The sequence below is a fragment of the Jaculus jaculus genome, chromosome X (genome assembly GCF_020740685.1).
Source record: "Jaculus jaculus isolate mJacJac1 chromosome X, mJacJac1.mat.Y.cur, whole genome shotgun sequence".
Lineage (NCBI taxonomy): Eukaryota > Metazoa > Chordata > Mammalia > Rodentia > Dipodidae > Jaculus > Jaculus jaculus.
This window is the reverse complement of record NC_059125.1, coordinates 116708695-116727127: the sequence shown is the minus strand read 5'-3', so window position 1 is coordinate 116727127 and position 18433 is coordinate 116708695. Positions and strand designations below refer to the sequence as shown.

General features: G+C 39.0%; 1 protein-coding gene and 1 non-coding gene across 4 annotated transcripts in view; both read left to right on the top strand.

The window, feature by feature from the left end:
* Cul4b (cullin 4B) overlaps positions 1 to 18433 on the top strand; it is a 62929-nt gene that overhangs the window by 23368 nt on the left and 21128 nt on the right. For 2 of the 3 annotated variants that reach the window (XM_045140244.1, XM_045140246.1), the window contains exons 4-15: positions 789 to 892; positions 2390 to 2459; positions 5051 to 5124; positions 6136 to 6298; positions 6437 to 6526; positions 6827 to 6909; positions 8148 to 8215; positions 10532 to 10650; positions 11937 to 12129; positions 14476 to 14580; positions 15187 to 15297; positions 15892 to 15983. In XM_045140244.1, coding sequence (XP_044996179.1) covers positions 789 to 892; positions 2390 to 2459; positions 5051 to 5124; positions 6136 to 6298; positions 6437 to 6526; positions 6827 to 6909; positions 8148 to 8215; positions 10532 to 10650; positions 11937 to 12129; positions 14476 to 14580; positions 15187 to 15297; positions 15892 to 15983 — 1272 coding nt within the window. The remainder of the gene's footprint in view (positions 1 to 788; positions 893 to 2389; positions 2460 to 5050; positions 5125 to 6135; positions 6299 to 6436; positions 6527 to 6826; positions 6910 to 8147; positions 8216 to 10531; positions 10651 to 11936; positions 12130 to 14475; positions 14581 to 15186; positions 15298 to 15891; positions 15984 to 18433) is intronic. The other variant, XM_045140245.1, reaches the window with a different exon arrangement.
* LOC123456971 lies at positions 295 to 425 on the top strand. The gene has a single exon (XR_006634827.1). It is a non-coding gene; the product is annotated as a small nucleolar RNA SNORA33 (small nucleolar RNA).

Here is an 18433-nt window from a genome sequence, read left to right as displayed (position 1 = left end):
CTCAAACTCATGATGGTCCTCCTACCTCTCTGCTTCCCGAGTGTTGGGATTAAAGGTGTGTGCCACCATGCCTGGCCGAGATACTATTTTTTTTTATTTTTTTTAAATTTAGTGTAATTTCACTTTTGAAAGTTACTAGCATTTATAAGATAGCGTTTATATGTAGTAGTAGTTAGAAATTGCATAACCTCAACGGGTAGAAAAAACCTTGAGTCCTTTGACCACATATGTAGCCATAATAAACACACTAACTTAGATCTTTTGCACAATACATTGGTAATGAAAAAATTTGCCAAGCCAACCACTTAATCTGCTTATCTGAATGTATGACTGCAGACATTTAGAAAAAGCTGACAACAGTGATACCATGTTATGAGCCTTAAGGACAACTGAGGTCATTAAGGATCCTGAAAATGGCTACAGTATTATAACTTAGAAGTGTTTTCATAATACTTAAAATTTTAATGTAACTTGTTCTTAGCCTAAAAAATAGTTGAAAAAGTTTATAAATTAAGTATAACTTATTTTTGAAGAAAACAAGTTTGCAACCCACATTGGTATATTTTGTTGTTTTATTCTGTCTTTGTTGGAGGGGCCCTAATTTGAAGAGGCTGGCCTCAAACTTAGGATCCTCTTGCCTCAGCCTCCCAAGTAGCTGTCACACTTTTGTGTATTAAATGAATAACTACTTTTGAATGAGTTGATATGGCACAGATCAAATGGAATTTCATATAAATAATTGAGAAAGCCTTCATCCTCTCTAACAAAGTATGTGTTTCATGTTGCAGGCTGTAGAAAATCTCTGTTCCTACAAGATTTCTGCCAACTTGTATAAGCAGCTGAGACAGATTTGTGAAGATCACATCAAAGCACAGATTCATCAATTCAGAGAATATCCTTGCCAACAATTAAACATTTTTCTTTTTTTGTCTTTTATTCCCTCTCTACCCCTCACTGTTTAACCTATTTTCAAGATAATGTTTGCATTTTATATATTTTGCCCTATTATTTTCTAGATGAAAGAATCAAAATTTTGACTTTTCAGTTTTAATTAGAATCTAAATCTACATGTGGTAGTCATGTGAGTACAATTTCCCTATCTTTACCCTATTATCATAGCACATTTCCATTAGAGGAATGATAATCTAAGGGAAATCTTTACATTTAATTGAGTACCTTAATAGATGAACGTAGTATAATTTGACTATGTTCCCATTCTGTTTCCCTCTCTTGTCCCTCTCCCCCTCCGCCATCCACTGAGGACCCTCCTTCATGGTTGTTTTTCCTTTGTTTTGTTGTTTCATTCCATTTGTCCTCCATCCTGAAAATGTTAATGGGCTCTGAACAGTGCAGGTCTTGTGGGAGGATTAGTAACCACTGGGAGCCATGACTGTGCCAGTGGGTTCATGTTGGGGTGACAGTGCCCTGAAGTATGCCTTCCCACTCTGTGGCTCTTACATTCTCCCCTGCCCTCCCACAGTGTTCCATTTAAAGGAAATCTTTTTTAAATTTCTTTTGCTTTTATTTATTTATTTGAGAGCAACAGACAGAGAGAAAGAGGCAGAGAGAGAGAGAGAGAGAGAGAGAGAGAGAGAGGGAGAATGGGCATGCCAGGGCCTCCAGCCACTGCAAACGAACTCCAGATGTGTGTGACCTCTTGTGCATCTGGCTAACATGGGTCCTGGGGAATCAGGCCTTGAACGGGGGTCCTTAGGCTTCACAGGCAAGCGCTTAACCACTAAGCCATCTCTCCAGCGCATTAAAGGAAATCTTAAACAGGATACATGTTTCTCAGTTATGTATAAGGTGATTTATTTATTTGTAAGCAGAGAGAGAAAGAACGGACACAGCCAGGCCTCCTGCCACTGCACATGAGCTCCAGACATATGTGCCACTTTGTGCATCTGGGTTTACATGGGTACTGTACAATCGAGCCTGGGCCATCAGGCCTTGCAATCAAATGTCTTTTTAACCACTAAGCAATCTCTCCTGTCTAAGAGATTTGGTTTTTCAAGGCTTATTAAGATTATATTTTTTGTTTTCCTTTTTTCTTTCTTTTTTCTTTTTTTTTTCTCCAAGGTAGGGTCTCACTCTAGCTCAGGCTGACCTGGAATTCAGTATGTAGTCTCAGTGTGGCCTCAAACTCATGATGATTGATCCTCCTACCTTGGCTTCCAGAGTGCTGGGATTAAAGGCATGCGTCCTCACGCCCAGCTTTAAGATTAGTTTTTAAAGGCATATAGTGAGATCTGTAGCTTACAAAACAGTGTTTTATAATTTCTCTTCAACTTCATTCAGTACATAGAGTATCTTTGTGACAAATATGTCCTTGTTTTACATTCATTTATTTGTAAAAAGCTTTAAAAAATAACCTTAATGTATATCTCATGGATTCCTTGGATAGTGTTCTTTTTCTAAAGAAGATTGATAGATGCTGGCAAAATCATTGTAGGCAAATGGTAAGTTGGAAACAGTACTTAATATTACATTTCTGCCTAAATGCATTTTTTTTTAATTCAGGTACCAGAATGTTTTGAAGACTTTTTTAGAGGGATTGGAAGTATAACTTAGTGTTAAAGCACTTCAGTGTCTAGACAGTGTGATAGCCTGGATTCTGTCCTTAGCACTATACAGAAAATGTGTGGCAGTGCACATTTGTACTCCCAGCATTCAGGATGCAGAGGCTGGAGAATTACTTTTTTTCATGGTAGGATCTAACTGGAACTCTCAGAAATCCTCCTACCTCTACCTCCCAAGTGCTAGGGTTAAAGGTGTGAGCCACCTTGCCTGGCTTCATTATACCATTTTAAAAAGTATTTTTAGGGCTGGAGGGATGGCTTAGCAGTTAAGGTGTTTGCCTACAAAGCTAAAGGACCCAGGTTCAATTCCCCTGGACCCATGTAAGCCAGTTGCATAAGGGGGCACACGCATCTAGAGTTTGTCTGCAGTGGCTGGAAGCCCTGGCACACCCATTCTCTCTCTCTTTCTGTCTTTCTCTGTTAAGTAAATTCATAAACAAAACATTAAAAAATTATTTTTATATATTCATTTGCAAGCAGAGAGAGAAAATGGGCATGACAGGCCTCTTGCTACGGCAAACGAAATCCAAATGCATGTGGCGTTATGTAGGAACTGATGAATTGAACCTGGACCATCAGTCCTTGTTAGCAAGTACCCTTAACCTCTGAGCCATCTCTTTAACACCATTACAGCATTTTCATATATGTATTGTACAGTACTTTCATTTTACTGGTTAGTTTCTTTTGAGACAGGTTTTCTCTATGTACCCCAGAGTGACCTTGAATTTGTAATTCCCTAGCTTTGGGGCTGGAAGGTGGCTCAGCAGTTATAGGCACTGCTTGCATATCCTAATGACTCTGGTTCAATTCTCAAGTACCCACATAATGCCAGGTACACAAAGTGGTATCTGCATCCTGAGTTCATTTGCAGTGGCTAGAGGCCCTGGTATGCCCATTCTCTCTGTCTCTGCTTGCAAATAAATCAAAATTGAAAAAAAAGTTCAGCCTGGCATAGTGTTGCTGTAATTGCTGTGAGTTCAAGGGCAACCTGGGACTACAGAGTGATTTCCAGGTCACCTTGTGCTAGAGTGAGACCCTGCTTTGAAAAACAAACAAAAAAAAGTTTAATTAAATCCATTACTTTGCACAACCGATCAGTATATATTAATTACAAGAATAATAATTTTGTAATAGAAAAGATTATCTCAGTAACCGCTGTTTCTGAATTAAGAACTAATTCTGGAGCTGGGTGTGGTGGCGCAAGCCTTTAATCCTAGCTCAAGGCCACCCTGAGACTACACAGTGAATTCCAGGTCAGCCTGGGCTAGAGTGAGACTCTACCTTGAAAAACCACAAATAAAAACCTAATTCTGGTTGTTTTTTTGTTTGTTTGTTTGTTTTTATTTTTTTCGAGGTAGGGTCTCACTCTAGTCCAGGCTGGCCTCAAATTCATGGTGATCCTCCTATTTCTTCCACTCAAGAGTACTGGGATTAAAGGTGTACACCACCAAACCCCAGCTTTACATGTTTATTTTAATTTTATTTATTTGAGAGAGAGAAAGAGGCAGAGAGAGATGGGGAGAGAGAGTGGGCAGGGCCTCCAGCCCCTGCAAACAAACTCCAGACACGTGCCACTTTTTGCATCTGGCTTACATCAGTCCTGGGGAATCGAACATGGCAGGCAAGCACCTTAACTGCTAAGCTCTCTCTCCAGCCCCTGGTTGAATTTTTACTTTAAAACTGCAATGAAAGGTAAACCAGCATTTTGGAATGACTTTTGTCTCAGTCTTTTTTTGTTGTTGTTTTCTTTTTTGATATAGGGTGCCACTCTAGAATCCAGGTTTGCTAAGAACTCACTATGTAGCCAGGTTGGCTCAAACTCACTATGATCTTCCTGCTTCAGCCTGTATAGTACTAAGTAGGATTACAGTTAGCATTAGTGACCACATCTGTCTTTGTTTTTATTTTTGTTAAGTTGGTTGTTAATGAAAGTGAATATATCTCATTTAAGGTTACTTTATTCTGTCATCCATCACAGCTGTAGCCCCATTTATTGTTTTATTACCTGTGAAAAAATTTGTTTTTGAGGTAGGGTCTCACTGTAGCCCAGGCTGACCTGGAATTCACTATGTAGTCTCAGGGTGGCCTCGAAATCACAACACTCCTCCTACCTCTGCCTCTGGAATACTGGGACTAAAGGTGTGCGCCACCACGCCCTGCTACAATAAAACAATTTAAGCTGGGCATGGTGTCAGCACAGGCCTTTAATTCCAGCACTTGGAAGGCAGAGGTATCACCGTGAGTTAGAGGTCACCCTGAAACTACATAGTGAACTCCAGGTCAGCCTGAGCTGGAGTGTAAAACAAACAAAAAAATAAATAATCAGAATGGTATGGGCATTTTTCAGATAGGTGTGTTTATCTGCATGCTAGCTTTTAGTCTAATATAAAACCTTTCATTTTCCTTATTTTATTGACAGCAGATATTTCGGTTTTACAAAATACAAATATTGTTTGATTTTTTTTTGACAGATAATGATCAGGAGCATTTTTTTGTTTCTGGATAGAACTTACGTTCTTCAGAATTCAATGCTACCCTCCATTTGGTAAGGATGCCAGAAAATTGTTATGAAAGATTTGTTATAGATCATAGTCAATCAGTTATTTCACTGAAATAAAATAAGCCATATTGGGAATATTCTCCTGAATACTAACATGCAGGTTCTAGTTGCTTTTTTTTTTTTTAATTTTTTATTTATTTATTTGAGAGCGACAGACACAGAGAGAAAGACAGATAGAGGGAGAGAGAGAATGGGCGTGCCAGGGCTTCCAGCCTCTGCAAACGAACTCCAGACGCGTGCGCCCCCTTGTGCATCTGGCTAACGTGGGACCTGGGGAACCGAGCCTCGAACCGGGGTCCTTAGGCTTCACAGGCAAGCGCTTAACCGCTAAGCCATCTCTCCAGCCCTCTAGTTGCTTTTTTATAACCTGTTGCTAATGTTGAAGATAACTAACATTCCTTGGCATATATTAATGCATGCAGAATTTTTTGTCAGGCCCGGGTAAAGCTTGTCCCAGAGTTTCTGTGACTGAAGCCTGATAACTGCTGATCATTAAGATTTCATGCATTTTTTTCTTGTAACCCTGTTAAGAAATAATCTATATGTTCATAAAAGTGAAATAGTACAATGAATTCATCCCTCACTTGGTGCTTAGCATATACCTGTAGCAGTGATTGGAAATCACTGGTTTTGTACCTCTGAAGCAAGTTCATAAATGACCTAATAAGCTTTTAGTATCAGGTCAATGAAAATTGTTTTATGTATTTGAACTAATTTTATCTTTTGATTTAACCAAAGAAGATTCCACTAGACAAAATACAAAACAAAACTTAGTTATGGAGGAAGAGAGAAATCCAGCTTCAGATCACATTAAAGGCAATGAGTTCCTGTATGCTTTCATAGTGTCAATCAATATTAAGTGTGGATTTTACCCTTTTACAATTGCTGCTTTAAAGCCTGGACCCTTAATAAACATTTGATAAGTTAAACAAACCTATTCAGACAAGTAATATTATCAATTTAGATGATAAGTGTTATTTTTTCTTTTAATTTTAGGGACATGGGGTTGGAGTTATTTAGGGCTCACATTATAAGTGACCAGAAAGTCCAAAATAAAACGATTGATGGCATCCTTCTCTTGATTGAGAGGGAACGGAATGGTGAAGCAATTGATAGAAGTTTACTCAGAAGCCTTTTAAGCATGCTGTCTGATTTGCAAGTAAGTCACTACATTTGCTACCTACAGATCTGATTGCTGTTTCTAGTTTGATGTTTGAAATGCATGTTCACAGTACTGTTCACGTAGGTGTTCACTGAATACGGAGCAAATGAAATCTTTCATTTTGTTCCCTTTAAGATTTATCAAGATTCTTTTGAGCAACGATTTTTGGAAGAAACTAACCGGCTTTATGCAGCTGAAGGTCAAAAATTAATGCAAGAACGAGAGGTATTTAACAATCATGATTCATAAATCCACTGTCTCTTTTAGTAAACATTACATTGTAAAACATAAATGCCCTTTGCATTTATCTTCCCCACATGATGGTGCTCATCTCTCACTTAGGTGCTCCTTTCTTTTCTCTCTTCTTAAAGGCCAGAATTCTGGATCATAAACTACCTCTAATTTTACATATGATTCAACCCTGTCACATTTGACAGGGCTGCTCCCAGGATCTTTTGGACTTGACATTTTCTGAATGATTTAAGGGGAGGAAAACAATAATATAAAAAAAAACTATCTTTGTAGGTTCCTGAGTATCTTCATCATGTTAACAAACGCCTAGAAGAAGAAGCAGACAGACTTATTACTTACTTAGATCAAACCACCCAGTAAGTATGACAAACTCAGCCTAACAGTCTTTTTTGCTGGTTTTACTTTATTTTTAAACTTGTTATTGGCAGTGTTTACAAGTAGTCCAATAGTCTTAAAACTGTTGGTAAAACACTTTAAACCACTGTAGGCATCTTAACATGTTAGTAATATTTTTCAAGTATATGTAGTCTTTAACAATTGTTTTCATAATACAAACTTCAGCATACTATTTTCCTTAGTTAATTAGATTTATTCAAGGATATGATTATTGGTTTTATGTGTATATTTAGGATATAATTTAAAAATAGTATTATAGGGCTAGAGAGATGGTACAGCAGTTAAAGGGGCTTGTTTGCAAAGTCTGACAGCCCAGGTTTGATTCCCCAGTACCCATGTAAATCCAGATGCACAAAGTGGTGCATAGCTCTGGAGTTGGTTTGCAATGACGAGAGAGAGGCTCTGGCGTTCCCATTCTTTCTCTCTCCCTCTCTGACTGTCTCTCTTTCACTCAAGCAAATAAATATTTAAAAATAGTATTAGGGACTTATGTGATCCTTAAAATGTTTTTTTTTCTGTTGTTATGAATATTTTTGTTTGAAGTGGGGTTTTGTTAAGTTGCCCTGGCTGTCCTACCACTCAGTATGTAGCCCAAGCTGGCCTGAAACTCATCATCCTCCATGCCAGTCTCCTGAGTTTTGGGATTATAGGTGAGCAACACCATGCCTGGATGTTTATGGGAAAAACTGTTTCTGTACTTTGTTAAATCTTACCAAACAAGGGGTTTCATTAAACAGCATAAAAAACTTCTTAATAAAAAGCAGAGGAACTTGGAACATGCCAGCCACAGAAAGACCACTTAAAGATGTAAATCAAGTTCTAAAATACACACTGGGGCTAGGGAGATGGTTCAGCAGTCAAAGGCACTTGTAAAGCCTGATGGCTTGCATTCGGTACGTGTGTAAAGTCAGATGCACAAGGTGGTACATGCATCTGGAGTTGTTTGCAGTGGTAGGAGGCTCTGATACTCACTTACTCTGTCTGCTTCTTTGAGTGTATTTTTCTTTCAAATAAATAAAAAATTTAAAATACATATAAACTGTTTTTTCTTCTCTAGGTATAGAATAACTTGGAATGCTATTAAATTGATACACATAGGATACGAATATTGAAATTGTAAAATGAGTTGATTTTCCCCCTGTGGGAGAGGCTTTAGTTTTTCAAGAAGGTCAATAATTTCAATATTTTTCCCTTTTAGGAAGTCACTAATTGCTACTGTAGAAAAACAACTTCTAGGTGAACACTTAACAGCAATTCTTCAGAAAGGTAACTAGCAATTTGTAAATTATTTTTAAAGTTATAATGGCAAACTGGTGGGGAATTTTATTTTGGAAATAATTCTGCCATTGAAAACACTTCCTAGTATGTGGCTACATTTCTAAGGATAGACAACTCTCAGTCCATATTCATTGTAGTTAACTTTGGAGGAGCCAATTTCATTAACTGCCCAGCAAAACTAAAAAGAAGAGTAGGGAAACTGGGGGGCCTGAGGGTGTGGTTCAGTAAAAGAGCCCTTAGCCAATATTCATGAATACCCTGAGATCATCCTTCACACTACTGAGCATAAAACAGAAATAATGACAAATTTTGAATTTATTTATTTGAGAGGGAGAGAGAAAATAAGAATATAGGCACGCCAGAACCTCCACCTGTTGCAAATGACCTCCTGACACACGTGGTACCTTGTGCATCTGGCTTACATGGGTCCTGGAGAATTGAACATGGCTTTGCAGGCAAATGCCTTAATGGCTAAGCCATCTCTCCAGCCTTTTTTTTTTTTTTTTTTTTTTAGGTAGGATGTCACTCTAGCTCAGACTGACCTTGGATTCACTGTGTAGTCAGGGTGGCCTCAAACTCAACAGTGTTCCTCCTACCTCTACCTCCCGAGTGCTGGGATTAAAGGCATGTGCCACCATGCTTGGCACCAGCCCATATTTAAAAATTTTTTTGTTTATTTTTATTCATTTATTTGAGAGTGACAAAGAGGCAGATAGTGACAAAGAGAGAGAATGCTCACACCAGGGCCTCCAGCCACTGCAGATGAGCTCTAGACGCGTGCGCCCCTTTGTGCATTTGGCTAACGTGGGTCCTGGGGAATCGACCCTCAAATCGGGGTCCTTAGGCTTCACAGGCAAGTGCTTAACCACTAAGCAATCTCTCCAGCCCCCAATTTTTGAATTTTAACATGTAAATATAGTAAGGAAAGACATTTTTTTGCCCCCGTGTCTTTTATTTTTCAAGATAAGGTCTCACTCTAGCCCAGGTTAACCTGGAATTCACTCTTTATTCTCAGGGTGGCCTTGAACTCTCATCGATCCTCCTACCTCTGCCTTTTGAGTGCTGGGATTAAAGGTGTCCGCCAATACGCCTGGCTAAAGTGTTTTTTTTGTTGCTGTTGTTGTTGTCATTTTTTTTTTTTTTGAGGTAGGGTCTCACTCTAGCCCAGGCTGGCCTGAAATTCACTATATAGTCACAGGGTGGCCTTTAATTCACAGTGATCCTCCTGCCTCTCTAGTGCTGGATTAGAGGCATGTGTCACCATGCCTGGCCCAAGGTTTTTTCTTTGTTGTTGTAGTTTCTTTGTTGCATGTGTATTTTTTAATTTATTTATGAGGAATGAGAGAGAGAGAATATGAATGGGCATGCCAGGGCCTCAAGACACTGTAAATAAACTCTAGATACATTTGCCACTCTATGCATCTGGCTTGCTTCACATGGGCACTGGGGCATCAAACCCTGGTTATTAGGCTTTGCTGGCAAGTGCCTTAACCAGTGAGCCATCTCTCCAGCCCATTTGTCTATACACGCATGTACGCACGCACATTCATATGTATACATATGCATATACATACATACATTTGAGAGAGAGTGAATGGGTGTGCCAGGGCCTCCAGACACTGAAAACTAACTCCAGATGCATGCACCCCCTTGTGCATCTGGCTGACGTGGGTTCTGGTGAATCAGGTCTGAATCCTTTGGCTTTACAGGTAAGTGCTTTAACCACTAAGCCATGTTTCCAGCTCATTTATATTTTTGAGGTAGTGTTTCACTTTAGTCCAGACCCAGCCTTGAACTCATTATATTTTCCTAATTCACCATTCCCCAAATGCTGGGATTAAAGGGAGTGAGCCGCCACCTGGTCCAAAGAGTGAGTATGTGATGTTTTCTTCTTAGCATGTAAAAACAAACACTTGTAATAATTCTCAGAAACTTTACAGAATAACTTGAATTTTAGTCACATCTAATTTAGGTGTAGTTCAGACCAGTGAGCAGTAGCAATTTATGTTTCATTAAAATATCTGATAACTGGGGCTGGGAAAATGGCTTAGTGGTTAAGGTGTTTGTCTGCAAAGCCTAAGGACCCCAGGTTGATTCCCCAGAACCCACGTAAACCAGATCCACAAGGGAGCGCATGTGTTCGGAGTTCATTTGCAGTGGCTGGAGGCCCTGGTGCACCCATTCTCTCTACCTCCCCTCCAAATAAATTAATTCATTAAATAAAGGCATGTGCCACACAGAAGTATCTGATAACTGTTTGCTTTTTTGATTATATATCTAATGCCAAAATGTTTCAAAATTCAGGCTTAAATAATCTCCTTGATGAAAACCGAATTCAAGATTTGTCTCTCCTGTATCAGCTCTTCAGCAGAGTTCGAGGAGGAGTTCAGGTTCTCTTGCAACAGTGGATTGAATACATCAAGGTATTAAATCCAATTTGCCTGTGATGTTTCTCTCTCATGATTTATAATCTGGATGCCCAGAACAAGTATCAATAAGCATTTCTTGCTAAAAACTAGTGTATCTTGCTGGACATGGTGGCGCACGCCTTTAATCCCAGCACTCAGGAGGCAGAGGTAGGAGGATTGCCATGGGTTCAAGGCCACCTTGAGACTCCATAGTGAATTTCAGGTCAGCCTGGGCTAGAGTGGGACCCTACCTTGAAAAAAAAAAAAGTGTATCTTTAAGGAAGATTTGTTTTTTGTTGTTTTTTTGATGTAGGGTCTCTCTCTAGCTCAAGCTGACTTGGAATTCACTATGTTGTCTTCAGGTGGCCTCAAATACACAGTGACCCTCCTACCTCTGCCTCCTGAGTGCTGGTATTAAAGGCAAGCATCACCATGCTCAGATGAAATTCACTCTGTAGCCCATGCTGATCTCGATTGAACTCATGGCAATCCTCACACCCCAGCTTCCCCAGTGCTGGGATTATAAATATAAGCCATCATGCCTGGTTGGAATTTTTTAATGAAAATGTTTAGAAGTCAGCCTGTGAATGATAGCCATATGGCACATCAGCAATAAAATCTGAGTGATGTTTGATGTGATTTCTGTCTCTAAGACTTAAAGCACTGAATGTGGGAATAAGAGTTTTCAATCTTAGTTTTTTTTTTTTTTTTTTTTGGCCAAGTCTATTATCTTCTTCTGTTGTTGTTGTTGGTTTTTTGAAGTAGGGTCTTGTTCTAGCCCAGGCTCTTCTGGTATTCACTATGTAGTCTCAGCATGGCCTCCAACTCACAGTGATCCTCCTACCTCTGCCTCCCTGGGGGAGAGAGGGAGGAAGGGAGAGGAAGAGAATGGGCACACCAGGACCTCTAGACCCTGCAAAATAAACTCTATATGTATGTGCCACTTTGTGCATCTGGCTTTACTGGGTACTGGAGAATCGAACTCCAGTCATTAGGCTTTCAAGTTAAGTTCCTTAACCTCTGAGCCATCTCTCCAGCACTTTTCCTTTTTTAAAAAATAGCTTTTTCAGACAGGCATGGTGGTGCATGCCTTTAATCCTAGCAGTTGGAAGGCAGAGTACAAAGTGAAAATAAAATCCAGGTAAGCCCAAGCTAGAGTAAGACCCTTCCTCAAAAACAACAACAACAACAAAAGCTTTCTCTTTTAGGATATTTTATGTACATGTGCTAACTTAGAATATGATTTTGGGATTGTTTTATTATAGGTAATCAAGTAAAAAAGTACTAATTTTTACTTTTAGGCTTTTGGGAGCACTATTGTTATTAATCCTGAAAAAGATAAAACGATGGTCCAAGAATTGCTGGATTTTAAAGATAAGGTTGACCATATAATTGATATCTGCTTTCTGAAGAATGAAAAATTTATCAATGCCATGAAAGAAGCATTTGAAACATTCATTAATAAAAGGCCAAATAAACCAGCTGAACTTATAGGTAAGTTTTCAATTTTTTTTTTTAAGGTAGGGTCACACTCTAGCACAGGCTGACCTGGAATTCACTGTGTAGCCTCAGGGTGGCCTCGAACTCATGGCAATCCTCCTACCTCTGCCTCTCCAGTGCTGGGGTTAATGGCGTGTGCTACCACCCCCAGCTCAATTCTTTTTCCAGTTATTTAATGTTACTGTGTTGATAAACTTTCAATTTGAAATTTAGCAAGGCTGTGGCATACCAACACCTCATTTTTTGGCAATGTATAACTGATAATACCAAGTCTCAAGAGTGTCTTTAAGATCATGGAGGTATGGGCTGGAGAGATGGCTTAGCGGTTAAGCGCTTGCCTGTGAAGCCTAAGGACCCCGGTTCAAGGCTCGGTTCCCCAGGTCCCACATTAGCCAGATGCACAAGGGGGCGCACACGTCTGGAGTTTGTTTGCAGAGGCTGGAAGCCCTGGCGCGCCCATTCTCTCTCTCTCCCTCTATCTGTCTTTCTCTCTGTCTGTCGCTCTCGAATAAATAAATAAATAAATAATTTTAAAAAAATTTAAAAAAAAAGATCATGGAGGTAGAGTCCTTTATTCTAAAGAGCATCTGAAAAGCCTCATCTCAAACATGATATATATATTTTGTGAACTAGAACATTGACCCCTATGTACTTACAATGATAGGAAGTTTGATTATCTGTTTTTCAAGTTGCTACTGATTTAGACCTGAGGCAGGCTCACTCACAGTTAAGGGTATAGAAAAGTGCAGCATGAAATATTGGTAACCAGTGGAGGGGATAAAGTTTATGATGAAGATAAATAATATGGGCCCAGTTAATGTCAGATGTGGTATATGTAGTACTTCTCAGGTTTTCCTATGCATTTACTCACTACTGTTACAGAAGTGCCCTGAGAAGGACTGGGTCAACTGTCAAAAGGATGAAGTCTGTTTCATTTCCCTTCAAGTATTTTCCTTCAATTATTTTCCTTCAAGTATTTTGGGCCTGGGGAGATGGCTCAGCAGTAAATGGCACTTGCTTGCAAAGTTTGTTGGCCCAAGATCAATTCCCTAGCACCCTCATAAAGCCAAATGCAAAAAGGGGTGCAAGAATCTGACATTAATTTACAGTGGCAAAGGATCCTGGCACATGCATACACATGCTAATAAATAAAATATTATTTAAAAATTTTGCCAGATGTGGTGGTGCACACCTTTAATCCCAGTACTTGTGAGACAGAGGTATAAGAGTTGCTGAGAGTTTGAGGCCAGCCTGAGGTTACATAGTGAATTTAGGTCAACCTGGGCTAGAGCAAGACACTTCTCGGGGAAGGTTGTGGGGGGAGTTATACATCTTTTCTTCTGTAGTGTATCTGATTTATATGACTAGAAAAGTAATGTTTGGATCAAAGTGTGGTGGTGTAAGCTTTTAGTCACAGCACTATAGGAGGCTAAGGTAGGTAGGAGGATTGCCTTGAGTTTAAGGCCAGGCTGGGCTAGATGCAACCCTGACTTGGAAAAAAAGAAAAAAGAAAATTGAAAAGTAATGTTATGGAAGGTGATAAAAGAAGGTAATGGGAGTGTATTGTGACCAAAATACATTATGTACATGAATGAAAATTGTCAATAAAAAATTATAAAACAACTTTAATCCCAGGACTAGGGAGGTAGAGGGAGGAGGGTAGATTAACAAGAGTTTGAGGCCAGCCAGAGACTAGTGAATTTCTTGTTAGCTTGAGCCGGAAAGAGATTCTACCTTGAAAACAAAATAGAAAAACAAAAACAAAATTAAAAACAAAAAAAAATCTGTCACATATTTTAAAATAAAGGAAAGTAATGTCTAAGAATGCTTTCCAGGTTGGAGAGATGGCTTAACAGTTAAGGTACTTGTCTACAAAGCCTAAGGACCCAGGTTCAGTTCCCTAGAAACCATGTGAGCCAGATGCAGAAGAGTAATGCATGTGTTTTGAGTGCCTTTGCAGTGGCGATAGGCCCTGGTATGCTCAATTCCTTTGGCTTTATGTAGGCCCTAAGGAATTGAATCTGGGTCCATTGGTTTTGCAGACAAGTGCCTTAATTGCTAAGTCATCTCTATCATGCCATACCCCATTTTAATAACTATTAGAGCAGATATGTTCTGGCTCTGTCAATATTTGGAAGACACAGGTTTAAGTTGATTAGACATTGGCATTGAACAAGTTACTCAAGTTCCTTACTTTGGAGACTTATAATTACATATACATACATGCATACACACAGAATACCAAAAAACTCACTTTTATATTCCTGTTTGAGTATGTGTCATGACCAGTACCTTGTAGATACCCGTGGTCATTAACCATTTTTTTCTTCTCCATTTTAGCTAAGTATGTAGATTCAAAGCTTCGTGCAGGCAACAAAGAAGCTACAGATGAAGAGCTTGAGAAAATGTTAGATAAAATTATGATCATATTTAGATTTATCTATGGTAAGTGCTCATTGCGACTTTAATATTTTTCTTTGAACAGCAAGATTGCTGTTAGCTTGAGGCCATCCAACGCTACAAACTACCAAGCCAAGGCTTCATAGCAAGGGCCTCTCTCACAAAAACAAGCCAGACAAACAATCAAAGCATTCCTGGAGAGACTAGCAAGTATTTTTAACCTGAAGGGAATTAAAGGTTATTAAAATTGTCTTATTCCTTCAATTTATTTAATTCATTGTGGGCACTTAAGGAATGTTGCTGAATTGCCGTGTGTTTTCACTTTTCCACTATGAAGAACCTGGAATTTGCTACTTGTTTTAATCTCGAATTTTGGTGTTTAAAGTACGATTCAACTAAGGTTTTCTCTGTAGAAAAGTTAATGCACTCCTTAGTTCTTCACAATATATATATATAGCATTTAAAATGTCTAGCCAAGATATCTAAAGCAAATAAAAAAGCGGTATCTAATGTTGTTCCATTTAATAAGCTTGGATATAATACATAAAGTGAAATAATTGGAAATAATGCTGTGCTTTATTAATCCATTTAAAGTTATTAGTGTGAACTTTCATTGCAACATCATGAGTGTTGTATTTTGATTTAATTCAGGCAAAGATGTTTTTGAGGCCTTCTATAAGAAGGATCTGGCCAAACGCCTGTTAGTTGGGAAGAGTGCATCTGTAGATGCTGAAAAGTCAATGCTGTCCAAACTCAAACATGGTATGTTTGGTCATTCTCTGTCTCTTTGATTTCTGAGGGGAAATGTTTGCTGAATTTTTATGATTTTAATTAAACACCTTGCTTGCCAACCATTTTATATACGTTTTTAAAACATTACCTTAAGAAGTTCATGAGATTTACATCCAATTGTTCATATCCAGAGATGTTGGCTTTTTATAAAGATACAACATTGTTCTTGTATTTGTACAAAAGTTTCCATTAGCTGGGTGTGGTGGCGCACACCTTTAATTCCAGCACTTGGGAGGCAGAGGTAGGAGGATTGCCATGAGTTCAAGTTCACCCTGAGACTACATAGTGAATTCCAGATCAGCCTGGGCTAAAGCAAGACCCTACCTTGAAAAAAGAGAGGAAAAACTCATTTATTTTATTCTAGAATAGAGGCTAAGGTTACTACAGTATTAAATAATTTTAATTAGTGGTTCATACACTGTGGGGTAAGGTTTTTTTTTTTTTCTTATGAGTAGTTACAGATCATATTTTATGCTAAAATAAGTTTTACAGTTCGTGTTTCCCATTTGAAATTCTTTTGTTTACAATGCTAAATTATTATAAATATACAAACATCTTTAATAGAGTGTGGAGCTGCTTTCACCAGCAAACTTGAAGGAATGTTTAAAGACATGGAGCTTTCTAAAGACATCATGATTCAGTTCAAACAGGTAAAAGTGAGTTAAACTCTTACTTAATTCCCCAAACTCATATATATTTAAGTTATCTCCTTGTGGCAGTTTGTATTGAAGAGGAAAACTAGAAACATGTATTTGTTACAAAAACTTCATAGCAACTTAAATGTTATTCACAATAGAGGAAGATCATCAATGAAATGTAAGTATATTTGACATATTTTAGGATTTTGTCTAATAAATATCCAGAATAATATAAAAATAGAAATAAAATGCATTGAACTGGGATTCCTATGACATAAATGGTAGCTAGACAATCATCATCGAATCCCTTGAGATTTTTGTGTTAAGAGCTTGTAAGGAAGAATACGGACAGTGATAAAGTGGTTATATGAAGTCTGAGGCATTTACAATGAAAAACTAGATCTATAGATTAACGATAAAGAGAGCCAAGTATGGTGGCACATGCCTTTAATGCTTGAGAGGCAGATGTAGGAGGATTGCCATAAATTGGAGGTCACTCTGAGACTAATTCCAGGTCAACCTAGGCTAGAGTGAACACTGCCTCAAAAAAAAAAAAGAGGAATTGGTTGGGGAGATTGCTCAGTGGTTAAAGGCAAATCCTAATGGCCTGGGTTCAATTCCCCAGTACCCATGTAAAGCCAGATACACAAAGTGGTACCTGCATCTGGAGTTTGTAGTGGCAAGAGGTCCTATGTTGCCCACCCCTCACACACAGATAAATAAATAGAAGATTAAAGGTAGAAAGTAGTTTCGAATTTTGTAAAATGCATGTGTATCTGTATGTGTGCATGTTCAAGGGGCGTGTGTGTGTGTGTGTATACTCACACTTGTAGAGGCCAGAGGACAAACTACAGTGTCACTCCTCAGGAATGCTGTCCATTTTTGTGAGGCGGGGTTTTGTTGGCCTGGTATTCACCAGTTAGGCTGAACTGGATTCCCAATGAGCTTCAGGGATCCAGTTGTCTCCCCCCCTAACTCATATTGGGATGATAAGTATATGCCCCATGCCTGGCTTTATCATGTGGATTTTCGAGATGGAGCTGAAGTTCTTAGTTTGCAAGGAAAGCACTTCACTAACTGAACTATCTCCTCAGTCCCTAGCTTTGAAATATTTGAGAACTGCTGGGTGCGGTTGCACACACCTTTAATCCCAGCACTTGGGAGGCAAAGTAGGAAGATTTGATGTGAATTTGAGGCCACCTGGAGACTACGTAGTGTATTCTAGATTAGCCTGGGCTAGAGGGAGATCCTACCTTTAAAAAAATGAAACACTTGAGAACTTAGTAAGACCCTATCTCAACAAACAACAGCAACAATAATATATATGACAGTAATGACCAATAAGATTTTATTGCCTTGGGGTTTCGGTAATGACTTCTTAACCTCTGTGTGTATGTGTGTGTGCACGCGTGCACATGCACGTGCATTTTGGTTTTGGTTTTTGAGGCATGGTTTCATTCTAGCCCAGGCTGACCTGGAATTCACTGTGTAGTCTCAGGGTGGCCTGGAACTCATTGCAACCCTCCTACCTCTTACTCTCTAATATATTATGCTGGGATTAATGGCATGAGCTACCATACCTGGCTCCTTAACCCCTATATTCATAGATGGGAAATAAAAGATAAAAACTCAAGAGAAGGTTCAGAGTAAATAGGATTAATGGATCTGACTGTAGTTGCAGAATAGGATTTATCTGTGTTGTGTTTCCCCCACCCTTTCTCCCCACTTCAGGTCACCCCTTTCAAATAGGGAATGGGATTGCTTAGCGGTTAAGGCATTTACCTGCAAATCCAAATACCCAGGTTCAATACCTCAGGACCCACATTAGCTAGATGCACGCGTCTGGAGTTTGTTTGCAGTGGCTGGAAGCCCTGACATGCCCATTCTCTCTCTTTCTACCTCTTTCTCTGTTAAATAAATAAATAAAAATAAAATATTAAAGAAAACAGGGAATGGAGTAGGTGAAAAATCCAATGAGTTGGGCTGGCTGCTGGTGTGAGGAATGAGGGCTGCTACAAGTGTTTCAAGCTATGTAGGGATCTCTATGTGACATCCGGGGGGGGGGGGGAGTGAAGATATCCTATAACAGCCCAATTGTGTGTGCAAATTTTAGTTAATGCCTAGGATGTTGTCAGGACATTTTCGCATGCCATTGTGCCAACATATTAACCTGTATACTCTTCTAGTACATTTCTTGTGTACTTCATCTGAACAGCTACCCCTTACTTTTAGGATGGTGTAGTTTTGTGTATTTTTATAAGGAATTTATTTTTTCTAATTAAAAATATTTTTAAGTTATTTGACAGGGCAGATATATAGACATATAATAATGGGCACACCAGGGCCTCTAGCCACTGCAAGGAATGAACTCCAGATGCACGTGCCACCTTGTACATCTGGCTTTATATGGATACTGGGGAACTGAACCTGAGTCCTGAAGCTTTGTAGGCACTGAGCCCTCTATCCAG